The following is a 13,279-nucleotide window of genomic DNA, read 5'->3' as shown; positions in this document are numbered from 1 at the left end:
CTTTTTCTGTATATAGCTTAAATAGCTAAATGCCCAGAAGAAATTCATACCTGCAGTGTCCACATGGTATTTTCCTAATCAGTGGTACAAGGCAGTTGTATAAACTCATTGAAGATGCCAAGCAGAAAATTGAGATCATAACATAGACTAGAAAAAAAGAGAGAAATATTTAGTGAAAACAGGAAAATGCTATTGTATAACATATAATTTATCTGCAAATACCATATTTCAGTTAATTTGTTTTTTTAAACCTATCTTAAATAGATATTCAAAGAACATTAAATTATACTGACTAGACTGCAACATAATGGTATCTTTCACTGTTATGCTTATTTGGGGTTTATACTAGGAATGAAGAGTTACCTGAATGCCAATAGTTGTTTGAAAACAATCTCTTCTCTTAAAACGTAAGCTAACACAATTATAAAGCAAGTCCAAGAATGGGAAGAAGAATGATTTCCTTTATCCTGCTTGTTTGAGATAAATATAAATATCTAATAATCTAATAATAGCATATCAGTAATTTCTGTAGGTAGTTTTAAAGTTTATAAGATATAACTTGATCTATTCTATTAAAAATGACTAAGCTTAAAAGACTGTTTTCTTTTTTCCCCCCACCTCTCAATAATTCAAAATGACAAATAATTTATTGTACAGGCGTTTTGAAGTTTTGGTAAAATAGTGAGACCATTTTGTTGTTCAAGAGATGAGGACAAGGAAAAAGGGGCTAGAGCCAGTGAAATATAGAAAGAGTAGTGGCTACCCCATAAGGTGATTCGACAACAAATACTAAAGGCCTACTATGTGCAGTATATTATGCCAAGTACTGGAAATAAATCTAAGATGTGGATGAGATGTGTATAAGTTAACTAATAAAGGAACCTGGGAAGTTAGATTTATGAAAAATTAGAGGAAGGAATCACTATTAGCTCAAGGTAGGTTGAGGGACCAAAGGCTTGGATGAAGAAGTGGCAACTGGCCTGAGATTGTAAAGGGAAGAGTTTAAATAGGTGGAGATGTGGAAAAAATCTTTTCTAGGTTGTGTGTGCATGTCTGAAGCAGAAAGGTACAGTGGGAAAGGGGAGATGGAGGAAGGATGGTGTGTGCAAATGAACACAGATGGGAAGGATGAAATTAAGAAATAGCCAATAGTCTAGTTTGCCTGGGATACAGAATATCTGAATAAAAGTAATGTTAAATAAGAAGAAAAGTAGATTGAAATTATATTATAAAGGACTATGAATGTCAGGCTAAGGAATTTGTATTTTATCTCAATAGGAAATGGTGAACCACTGGAAAATAAGATGATCAGATCTACTAGTATTACTTTGGTAGCTATGTAAAGGATGGATTAGAAGAAAAAAAGGAGATAGGGGGACAGGTATGACAAATTATGAGAGAAGAAGGCTAGAAGTGTATCAGTGGGCCAGGGGAAAAAGGGATGAATCAAGGTAGTAAATTTAAATAAAATGCTATTTTAAAAAAAGCTAAAGTAGCTATTATCAAAGTTTATGAGATTTTTAGAAATATATGCCACAGAACAGATGAAATTAAGCAACTGAATCAAAATGTGAGGCATCAGGTTCTTGACCCCAGTTTTAGGGCCAATACTTTTCAAACAGTGGCTTGGTATAGATTTTTGGATGGTCTTCATGAATGTTCCTTTTCCCTTATTTCCCTCTTCTTGCTGTTGTACATTTTGGCCATTGTTAAACTACTACAACAGCAAGACTGGCAAATTTCCAAAAGGCTATTCCATGAAGAGGATCATTCTAGCTTTCACTTCAGCTATCAAGAGTATAATTAATGATAGAAAGTTAACAAATAGGGAAAATTATTTAAAAATAAATTTTAAGTAACACTAATATTACCATTTGAAAAAGTAGATGGATTGCACTCTTGTGGTAGACATAATATTTGTGATCCTTCTATTTCAGACCACTGTTTTAGATATTGAACAACTATGCTCTATCTGCATAGCAAGTACTTCTGCCCTGCCAAGAATGGGGTCTGCATCATCATCTAAATTAACAAGAGTTGGGGGGCAGCTGGGTAGCTCAGTGGATTGAGAGCCAAGCCTAGAGATGGGAGGTCCTAGGTTCAAATCTGGCCTCAGACACTTCCCAGCTGTGTGACCCTGGGCAAGTCAATTGACCCCCATTGCCTACCCTTACCACTCTTCTGCCTTGGAGCCACTGGCTCCAAGACAGAAGGTCAGGGCTTCAAAAACAAACAAACAAATTAATTAATTAATTAACAAGAGTGGAAGAATCTAAAAATTTGGTTGAGCATAAAAAGGTAAACTTAGCTAAATAAATTAACCAAGTTTTCATAATAAAAATATCTTAATTTTAAGAAAAGAGGAAGTGCACAGAAGTGTTAAGATAATATATACCCAGAGTAAAAAATATAATAAAGCTAATTTCTTACCTAACCATTTGTAGAAGAAATAAAGTAAAATAATTATAACACAACAGCCAACCACAAAGATTATAACTGTAAGTGGAGTAAAAGTTACAGAGTCTTCCTTCTTTTTTGTTTCTCTTTCTTCAGTGTTTGTTACTGCCTTCATATCTTCTCTGTAAAAACACACATAAGAGCCTCAGTCAAACTCTTTCTGTCCGACATTTACACCAATACTTGCAGAATCTAAGACATCTCAGAGCTCATATATGGTTGAGCAGACTGACAGACTGAACATTAATATCATCTCCTATATAATTTTGCCTGGAATGATCCTTGGAGATACCATTTGGGGTGGAGTGGGGCATGAAAGGATAAATAACAGAGGAGGAATAGGACTATAGAAAGCTACAGTGACAAATTTAATGGAAAAAGACATTTAGGGCAGCTAGGTGGCTCATTGGAATGAGAGTCAGGCCTAGAGAAGGGAGGTCCTAGGTTCAAATCTGGCCTCAGACATTGCCTAGTTGTGTGACCCTGGAGCTCTGCTAAACCTCTGACTTAATTGTGAGTACAACTCAGCTAATTAGCCAGTTAACTTCATATTTAAAGTCAAAGTTAAATAGTCTTCCTATTTCTCTTTCTTTACTACTTTCATGTCCTTCCTGCACATCAACATAGACATACTTCATTTTATTGTGCTTCATAGATATTGTAGTGTTGTTTTTTATGAGCTGAAGATTTGTGGCAACCCTGCCTCTAACAAGTATATTGACACCCATTTCCCTAACAGCCCAAGTTTATATCAGATCTCTGTGTCACATGTCGGTGATTCTCCTAGCATTTCCAAGTTTTTCATTATTATTAAATCTGTTATGGTAATCTATGATCAGTGACCTTTGATGTTACTATTGTAATTGTTTGGGGGCACTATGAACTTCAACAATATAAGACAGCAAACTTAATAGATAAATATTATGTGCGATGACTGTTTTGTCTCTCTCGCTCTCTTTGAGCCTTCCTATTCCCTATGATACAACAATACTGAAGAATATTATATAAACTTAATTGTAAATCACTTGCAGGGTTTGAGAGGATTGACGCTGATTTTGAAAGAAGTTCTATTGTGAGTAAAATGCTATCAAATAGCATCACATGCTACTAGAAATTTTGCATGAAAGGAAAAGTCAATAGATAAGGTAAACTTCATTGCTTTCTTATTTTAAGAAATTGCCACAGCAACTCCAGCATTTAGTAATCATCACTTTGATCAGTCAGCAATCATCAGCATCAAGGCAAGACCCTCCATTAGTAAAATGATTATGACTCGCTAAAGGCTCAAATGATGACTAATGTTTTTAGTAATAAAGTATTTTAAAATTAAGGCATGCATATTGGTTTTTAAAATTTTTTTTAAACCGTTACCTTCTGTCTTGAAGTTAATACTGTGTATTGGCTCCAAGGCAGAAGAGTGGTAAGGGTAGGCAATGGGGGTCAAATGACTTGCCCAGGGTCACACAGCTGGGAAGTGTCTGAGGTCAGATTTGAACCTAGGACCTCCCGTCTCTAGGCCTGGCTCTCAATCCACTGAGCTACCCAACTGCCCCCTATATTGTTTTTTTAAAGTCATAATGCTATTGTACTCTTAATAGACTACAGTATAGTATAAACATAACTTTTATATGCACTAGAAAACCACAAAAATTCTGTGACTTGCATTATTGTGATATTCACTTTATTGTTGTGGTCTGGAGTCAAACCCAAACTATTTCTCAGGTATGCCTGTAGAAAAGAACCTCAAATTGTTTTTGTTGGCCAAGAATTCACACAAATACTTGAAGGATTTGTGGTGATTTCTGATACGAGAACTCCATCACTTTTACTTAATAATACAGTAACCCAGAATTGCAGGAATAAGAATTGGATCTAATTGAAAAAGGTTTGGACCTCAAAAGACCATTCTGAAAGCAATATATGTCATTTTCCTACTTTCTGAATAAAAAAAAAAAAACCTATTTTGAAGCTCTGTAAATGAACTAGAGCTGTCATGTGACAATGGATATTTTCTGAACTTGGGAGTCAGAAAGACTATCCCATCTCTAATTTTTACTAGCCTCTAACCATAGGCAAACATCTTTGAGCCTATAGCAACTCTTTAAGAATATAAACTGGAAATAGATGACAATCTGTGTCTATTAAGATATTCCCATAAAGAAAAAAAAATTAATATATTGATGGAAATTAGTGTACAATCAAATCTTTTTTCATAAAAATATCTCATATAGGCAGATATTTTAAAGTCTAAACTTCTGTCACTAACCATATCAAGAAAGAGAATTTTTAAAAAGCACATCAAAACAGATTATGCTAAAAAAACTTTGATCAACTGGATTATTACCAGTCAGAATCTTCAATTAAGGTTTATGTGTATTTTGAGGAATGGAGAAAAGAAATTAGATTTCATAGCAAAATAGATGAAACGCAGTAAAATACATTCATATGAATAATTTAAAACAACAACAATCTTCACCTAAATCTACTTTTAGTTGGATGTCTTAGAATCAGTATGCATTCAGTTCAGCCTTTTATAGATTCTAAATCTGACCCTAACCATATTATGAACTGGTGTTCCCTCTAACTTTTCTATATATGAACTAACCAAATGGTGATTCTTAAACAATTGCACTTTCACATTGCAATATAAAAAAATTAAATTAAATTTCCATTTATTAATTACATATTCTGACACTATTGCCCAGATCTCATAAGGAAAAAATTTTATAGTTAAATTGCTCTCAATTAAACTGTCCAATTCTTATTTAATTACAAATGTGTCTGGTACTTTACTAACAAGCAATTTTGCCATTTAAAAACCACGGGGGCTGAGTTGGCTAGTCATCATTTTTATAATTTCTGCTCCTAGTATAACTAGGGAGGCTCTTAGAAGTCTCAATAGATACTCTTGCTGTCTCAATTATGGAGCTGTACTGAATGGCAGAAAATAAAGAGTTTTAAGAGATTTGAAAATGGTTAAGTATTAGCTGAATAGAAAAAGACTGCTTACTCCTGGCAACTTTCATTGCAGACATAAACATTTTAAAAGTCATTTTTAAAACAATGAACACTTACAAAAAATTACATTTACAATACTGTCCAGATACAAATGCCTTTGATAAGATTTTATGTATTTATTTTCAGTAAACTAGAGAACAGGGCAATCTTATGGAGGGCAATAATATATTTATATTTTACAATATTTACCTTAAAGTTACACTTAAAATTGTAATTTATCTTTAAATTAAAACTAACATATAAGAGAACCAGGCTTAAATTAGCTTTTAAGATAGTCATCTGCACAGAGAGAAGCAAGATAGTTTCTTTCACACAACTTAGCTTTGAAAGGATTATGCTTGAAGGCTAGGGATTTGTTTACAGTGGTATTTCAACAATCCATGCTAAAGAAGTCTCCAAGTGGAACCTAGGTCAGTTCCTAAAATAACTAAATATCTTCCACTTGAAAGAACAATCTTTGATTGTGATCTGGTGCTCAACACATTTTTTGCAACTCAATAGACCCCAATCCTTTTATTCGCCTCTCCATTTACTTGCTAAATAATGATCCTTATATGGTTTATATTTCTGTTTTCTAGGAAAATCTTATACCTGGTCAACCAACAAATCAATAAGCATTTATTAAGCATCTACTATGTGCCAGGCACTGGGTATAAAAAAAACAAAATGAAACAGTTTCTTTCCATAAGGAGTTTATATTCTATGTATATGCAGCATTTAAAAAAAAGGTAATTTTGGCATGGAGGTAATAATACTTAGATGAGAGGCATTAGAAATGTACTCATGTAGAAGATGGCATTTGAAATTCAAAGGAAATTCAGTATTCAAAGAGCTTGCAAAAGTTTGATTATATTCCAGAAATGGGAGACAGCCTATGTAAAGGCACACAGAGAGAAAATGGAGGGTAGTGTGTGAGGAAGAGCAAAGCCAGCTGGCTGGATGACAGAGTATGTGAAAGAGAGCAATATGTATACAGGTTGGAATGACAGGTTATGGAACGTGAAGGATTAGCCAGATACAGCACTAGACTACTGAGTAGGGCAAGTGATGGCGAACCTATGGCACAGGTGCCAAAGATGGCACGCAGAGTGCTCTCTGTGGGCATGTGCCCCCTGCCCCCCAGAGTTTGTAACTAGAAAGGCAGGGGGACTCTGGCAGAGCTGCTCCCCTCCCCCTCTCCACTGTGCCTGATGACATTTTTTCACATCCCCGCCCCTCTGCCCAGCAGCCAATGGGAACGCACAGGGGGTAATGTGGGCAGCTCGCAGGTGGGCACAGCAGAGCTGGAGTGGAGCAGGGAGCTTGGACCACTCCTCTCCCCCTCTTTACACTCGCTGAGGCCATTGTTCATTTCCCACCTCCATCCAGCAGCCCAATGGGAGCACTTCCTCCCTCTCCTGTGTGGGGTAAGGGGGTGGGGCAGGGTGCACCTGGCATTCAGTGGGAGGGAGGGGCATGGCACAAGGTCTTGTGAGGGGCTGGCATTCCCATTGTCTGGGGTGTCTGCAGGGATTAGAACTCCATCTCTAAAAGGTTTGCCATTACTGGAGTAGGGACATGATACAGTCAGACCTGTGCTTTAAGAATATCACTTTCTACCTCTCCCTGTTTCTGGTAAGCCCATATCTTTGCACAGGTCTTCCTTTTCTTCCTCTAGACCTGTGATGGCAAACCGATGGCACACAGAGCCCTCTCTGTGGGCATGCCTGCAGTTGTCCACCAGAGTTCATTACTAGAAAGCCAGAGGGACTCCAGACAGAGCTGTGCCCCTCCCCCTCTCCAGGTGCCTGAGGACATTCCTAACTTCCCTCTCCCCTCCCCCTAGCAGCCCAACTAGAGCTTCCCCATGCTCCCCCACCCCCCACCCCCAATCTGGGGTAAGGAGAGGGGTGGGGGTGGTTAACATGCCACGTGAGGGTGTGTTGCTGATAGCAGCCAGTTGAGTCTGTGGAGAAGGTGATTCCTGTGGTGGGGTTGGAGAGGAGCATAGCTCACAGAGTAGTACAAAACTGGAGGGGAGCTGAGTGTTGGGGCCACTCTCCTCTCCTCCTCCATCCATGACTCTCATCACCAGCCTACCCCTCCAAGCCACTCAATGGGAGCTCTTTCTCTCTCCCCAGTCTAGGGTTAGGGTGGGGGCTGAGGGGATGAGATAGGGAGGTATGATGTGGTACTCTGCCTCCCCATCACTAAACTAAAAACATTTTTATCACTTTTTCCAAATTTTATCATTTTATCACTCTTTCCAAAACAATATTTGTTTTAAATTCATTTTTCCATTAAGATTTTTCTGTTAATTTAATGCAAATTTTAGTATTCACAAATACTTGAACAAGTACAAAAAGGACATCTTAAATAATGATATAGACTCCATATGTTTACCTAGTTAAATGCAGCTATATTTAAAAACATATGACAGAACATAATCTAGCTGTAGACACTTAATAATTGTGTGACCATGGGCACATCAGCCTAAATTTTGTAATTCATAAATGGGGATAACAGCTATAGTATGAACACCTCACAGGGTTATTATGAAGTACAAATAAGTCAATGTATATAAAATTCTTTATAAATCTTAAAGGGGACTATCTCATGCTTCTTTTCTTTTTTGAAAGAAATCAGAAAAGGACTGGGTAGAAATCAGTATCCTGGTATTATTCATTCTCTCTGGACTCCTCTCCAGATTCTTAGTACTTCTTTCTCTGCTATTCCCCAGTAACTTTCTCAAATATTGGAAGACCTCTCTGTCCCTGTGGCCACTTCTAAGTTTCTCCCAGAACCTTCATTTTAAAGAAGTATCCAGGGCAACCATGTTTATTCCTCTTCAGATTTCTTTCTCTATGATGCTCCTACAATACTGCCTCTTTCATTCCTCCTTTTTTTTAGCTTCCTTTTATGTGTTGTCTTCTCCTCTTAGAATGTAAGTTCTTTAATAGGAAGAACTGTATCTTTTGCTTTATTTATTCTCAGGGCTTACCACAGTGCTTGGCATATAGTAAGAGCTTAGTAAATGCTTGTTGGTTTAATTTAAAACTTTGGACTCTAAACCATATCATGCTTTAATTTGCTCAGTTGATCTTTAAAAATTAGTTTTTCAGGGCACCAGGCAGCCCAATCTAAGAGCACCAGCCTGGAGCTGGAAAGACTTGATTTCAAATCTGGCCTCAGACACTTTCTAGCTGTGTGATCCTGGGCAAGTCACTTAATCCCAATTGCATAGCCCTTACTGTTCTGCTTGCTTAGTATCAATTCTAAGCAAGTTTAAAAAAAATTATTTTGTCAAAAAAAAAAAAAAAAAAAAGCATTTCTTTTCAGCCCCTTAGTTAAACTATACAAAAGTTGAATGTGACTTACAATTCGCTGATGCCACTCCAGTAACCTCCTAAGGCCACAGTTGATACAGCAATTATAAAGATGACCACCATAGTATAGTCAAAATTAGGCCATGGTGGAGAATACAGGTTCACAGTAATATTATTTCCAAGAGTCTGAAAAAAATCCATTTAAAAAATGATAATAAACACCTTCTATTACACAAGTATGGAAACAACACTTTATGCTTCAATCTAGAATGGACTCTGACTGATACTAGACTTAAGCAATTGGAATATCAAATCTAAGCTATTGGTAGGCATGATAAATTCTCTAAGGAGGGAAGCCATGTATGTTTTCTTTGGCTGTGTACAAAATATATTGCTTGACACAAACTTGGGAGTGTAGATTTTGATAACCACAATAATATGATTAAAAGTACTTAAAGACTGGAGGTTACGGATAAATACAGTGAACAAATGAGACTTCAGAGACCCGACTTTTGTAAAGTATACCTCTTGTCAAAAGAAAAAAAGCAACAAAAAAACATATATCTTTTTTTAGGTAGAGATAGTACTATGGATAAGGAATAAGGAATCTCTTTCAGAGATAGCAAATTTGCTATTTTGCTTGATTAATGTTCTAATTTGTTACAATAGGGATATGAGACTGTGTGTATATTATTGGAAAATAGTGAGGTTAAAAAAGGGTATCAAAATATTTTTAAAAGCTTACAATTTATAGCATCACATATTCAATTTCTTAAAGTAAGAATAATTTACACAAAAAAGGAGGAAGGCACAAACATTAAGGAAAGAGTTCTAAAAGTTCATGCAGTTCCCTTCAAAATAGTTACGGTTTCCTGCCCTTATTTAATGTCAATAAGTAGATCAACAAGTTCAGTAATGTATTTATAATAAAGTACCTTTCATGTACTGTGTGACTCCAATTATATGCTCTACTTTTATATCCCTACTCTATCTAATGTAGTCTCTTCACCATCAGTTTCTTCATTAAGTACCTGTAGCTAGAGCTGACCTTTAATTTAGATGTGCCCCATCTTCCCCAAGGTCCAACTGTCAATGTGAGAGAGTAGACCCTTTGGCCTTCTTGAATCAGATGCTGACAAATTATGTGATATGTCTTGATTTTGCCAGCTCTATTTATTTAAGGGTTTGGCATAGGTCTTATTATTCAAAATAACTAGAACTGGTCTAATGGCCTCTCCAGGTCTTGGAACTGTCAGTCAAAATTACCTGAACCTCAGTTATTTTTGAGACTCTGATAACTTTAACCAGTCTATGTGAAATAGGATTATATAAAATATAAAAGTAGAGCATATAACTGGAGTTAGACAATACATGAAATGTACTTTATTATATTACTGAGCCTTGTTAATCTATTTATTAACTATAAGTATCAGTCGCATTGATTCAGAACACCTCACACATTTTCTTTTTGTTTGGCTTTATCCTAGTTGGACTGCAATTGGAAATTATATTCTTTGCAGTCATCGACAGGCAGGAAATCCTTTTGATTCCTGCTAATACATCCAGTCTTCAAACTCTAATCATTGTCTTTAATAACAGATCTTACCCAAAGTGTTACCCTAGGAATATGGGTGTCCAGTTGGAAGACCGATTCCAATGACTTTTCTTATGAATTAAAACTGTTGTAGATAACTGCCACTTCTTTGGGACATAATTATATTTGTGTGATGTATTAAAAATGGTTGTTAAAATTTCTCTCTCCAGGTCAATCTTCTTCCAGCCCCAATATCAGACACTATCCAGGTCTAGGTCTGGGTGCTTACATTTTTTTAAATGATCCTATATTTCAACTGGGAGGAATAGGTCTTAGAAGGGATTACTTTTTCAACAAGGATATTAGTTTAGAGGATGCAGGATATTATAGAGGATAACTTGGAGGGAGTCTCAGAGGAAAGGCATCAACATTAAGGAATTTAAGGCGAGTTCCCAAAAGTTAGCAAGTTCCCTTCACAGCAGTTAAGGTTCCCAGCTCCGTGTCAATGAATAGATGAACAAGTTCACACAATAATAAAACAATTAAATGATGATTTTCTTACAATAATATTGTAAAATAGCTTTGCAATTATTCTCACTATTTTTCAAATTAAGGCAGGCTGTGAGATGTTACATACTTGGCTTAAGGTCACACAACTGATAAACTCAGGACCCAATCTCAGCTAAGTTCAGCTTCATTATAGCTCAGTGGGCACATACCAGGTTTGACTACTGCCACTAAAAATTAATCAAATTAGGTGGCTATTGTAGTCACAATGTCTGGTCACACGTGTTAAGGAACAGCTACTTTTCCCCATGTTTTACTATATTGAATAATATTTTCAGCCAGATTACCTGCAGATTTTGATAAAAAAGTGGCCAAGGAGGAGATAAGAAGCAAAGGAAGAAGCAATTTATAGAATGAAAGGAAGAAGGAAACAATTAAAACTTTTTTTCCCCCTCAATGGGAAAAATCTTTTTATTCAAAGTTTTGAAATGCTAAGACTTATGATGCCCTCGGGGGTGGTATTGTCCATATTATCAAGAGGAACGGCAAAATTTCAAACTCATCCAGGGTTAGAGCATTATTTACAGAGTTCTGTAGTCATTTCAGAAGTGAAGCTTAGCTTTAACATGCAAACACTAAGGACCTTAACTCAATTTTTCAATATAGAAAATTCACTGATATACAAAAATGCTAAAATGTTATGTGAGAACATATTAAAAAAAAACCTGTGGCTAAAATTCCCTGTGTGTGTTTAGTACGTAGGTGCACATGCACTCACATCCACACAATCATCACCCACATTCTACAGTTGATTTATGTAAATAATTCAAATCAGTGCAACCTAAAAGCATTTCAATTTATGTTTCCTGGGATCTACTCCAAATGTTTTGTTAAGAAAAAGCATAAAAATTTCCTCAGAAGCTATAAGGCAGACATCATAATATCAATGGATCAGCATAAATAAGCATAGTAAAAAAAAGGACTGCATATTTAAATTTAGGATAGTCATTCATAAGGATTATCACCATTTCCAATATAAGGAACAAATCCTCTTGCTCATCCTACTACAACTTTCTTCTGTAGCTAGAATTGTTACTTAGATAGTGTTGTGAGGAAGATAATCTTCCTCACAACAATAGCCCTGGATCATCAACAGCATTATTGTCTCCTTTGGTCAAAACCTTGACGTGTCCCCTTAACTTTCATGAATGTTTGGGACCTAGGAAATGTTAGGAATTTCCCTTCCCTCCATCTTAGACAATTTCTCCCTCTTTGTGAAACACGGGTTCTATACTACCTCTGAGTACCATGCTTTTCACTGCCAATCTTTTCCAGTTCATTAGAACCAAGAAGACAATCATCTCAGAATTTATGACTTGATAATACAGCTGTCACTTGTTCATCCACCACACATCATCCAAGAAGTCCAGGAAGAGCATGTCATGATCAGGACAAAATGAAGGTCTTAAAATTGTTCTAAGAAAGGTTAGTCAAAAAGTTGCTAAAGAGGGAAGTCATGGGGTATCAAATCTAGAAATGCTAGGTATGAAAAGAGAGGCAGAAAGGAATGAACATTTGAAGGGGGTAGAAAACATCTAAGAAAGCAGGCCCTTTCAAGGTATAGTGTAGATGAAGGCATTAACAACTACGGGGATGAGAATAGGACTCCCACAGAAAATAAGATTTGAACTGAATCTCAAAGAAAAGAAAAAAGAAGTAGAAGTGACAGGCTAGAGCATTGTAGGCATAGGGAATAGCAAATCAAAAGCAGAAGGCCCCACACATGACAGGCCTGTCTTGTGAGGAACTGCAGGTAGGGCAATATAACAAGATAAGAGTATGGAGAAGAGAGCCAGATATAAGAAGGCTCAAAATGATATATGGAAGACTTTATGTTTGATACCAAAAGTAATGGGGCCAATGAAACTTATGGAGTAGTGAGGTAATATCATAGTACCCTTGAGAGCTAGCTATAAAGGACTAGAGTGGGAGAAAAGGGACTTCTGCTTTGGTAACAAAGAGTTTGAAATGTCTTTGGAACACTCTGAGTGTTCTCTGAGTTATAGACTCAAGAGGACTCTGGAGATGCAGACAGATACAGAGATACAGAAACAGAGATAGCTCTATAGACAGACTAGGGGAAGATATAGCTCTAGGAATCATTGGCTTAGAGATGATAACTGAACCCATGGGAGCTGATGAGATGACTGAGTGGGACAACAGACTGAAAAGAAGAGGACCTAGGACATAGCCTTGGAGGAGATATCCAGTTAGTGGACATGACATGAATGAAGAACTAGCAAAGGAGACTGAGAAGGAGCAGCTAGAAAGATCAGAGGAGAACCAAGAAAGACCAGCGTCCACAAAGCCATTAATAATAACAGTAATAATATCTAGCATTTATACAAGCATTTTAAGATTTGTAAAGCATTTTAAAAATATTATCTCATTTTATCTT

General features: G+C 36.4%; 1 protein-coding gene and 1 pseudogene across 2 annotated transcripts in view; both read right to left on the bottom strand.

Annotated features, from left to right (window-relative positions):
* The window catches only part of SPPL2A (signal peptide peptidase like 2A), a 55,887-nt gene that overhangs the window by 23,155 nt on the left and 19,453 nt on the right, over nt 1-13,279 (bottom strand). For both annotated transcript variants that reach the window (XM_044665168.1, XM_044665169.1), the window contains exons 5-7: nt 8,833-8,966; nt 2,431-2,579; nt 51-147 (exon numbers count right to left, since the gene is read on the bottom strand). In XM_044665168.1, coding sequence (XP_044521103.1) covers nt 51-147; nt 2,431-2,579; nt 8,833-8,966 — 380 coding nt within the window. The remainder of the gene's footprint in view (nt 1-50; nt 148-2,430; nt 2,580-8,832; nt 8,967-13,279) is intronic.
* Nucleotides 11,757-12,723, bottom strand: LOC123236613 (annotated as a pseudogene).

Source organism: Gracilinanus agilis, chromosome 2 (assembly GCF_016433145.1).
Source record: "Gracilinanus agilis isolate LMUSP501 chromosome 2, AgileGrace, whole genome shotgun sequence".
Taxonomy (NCBI): domain Eukaryota; kingdom Metazoa; phylum Chordata; class Mammalia; order Didelphimorphia; family Didelphidae; genus Gracilinanus; species Gracilinanus agilis.
The sequence above is the reverse complement of the archived record's forward strand: the minus strand, read 5'-3'. Positions and strand labels throughout refer to the sequence as shown.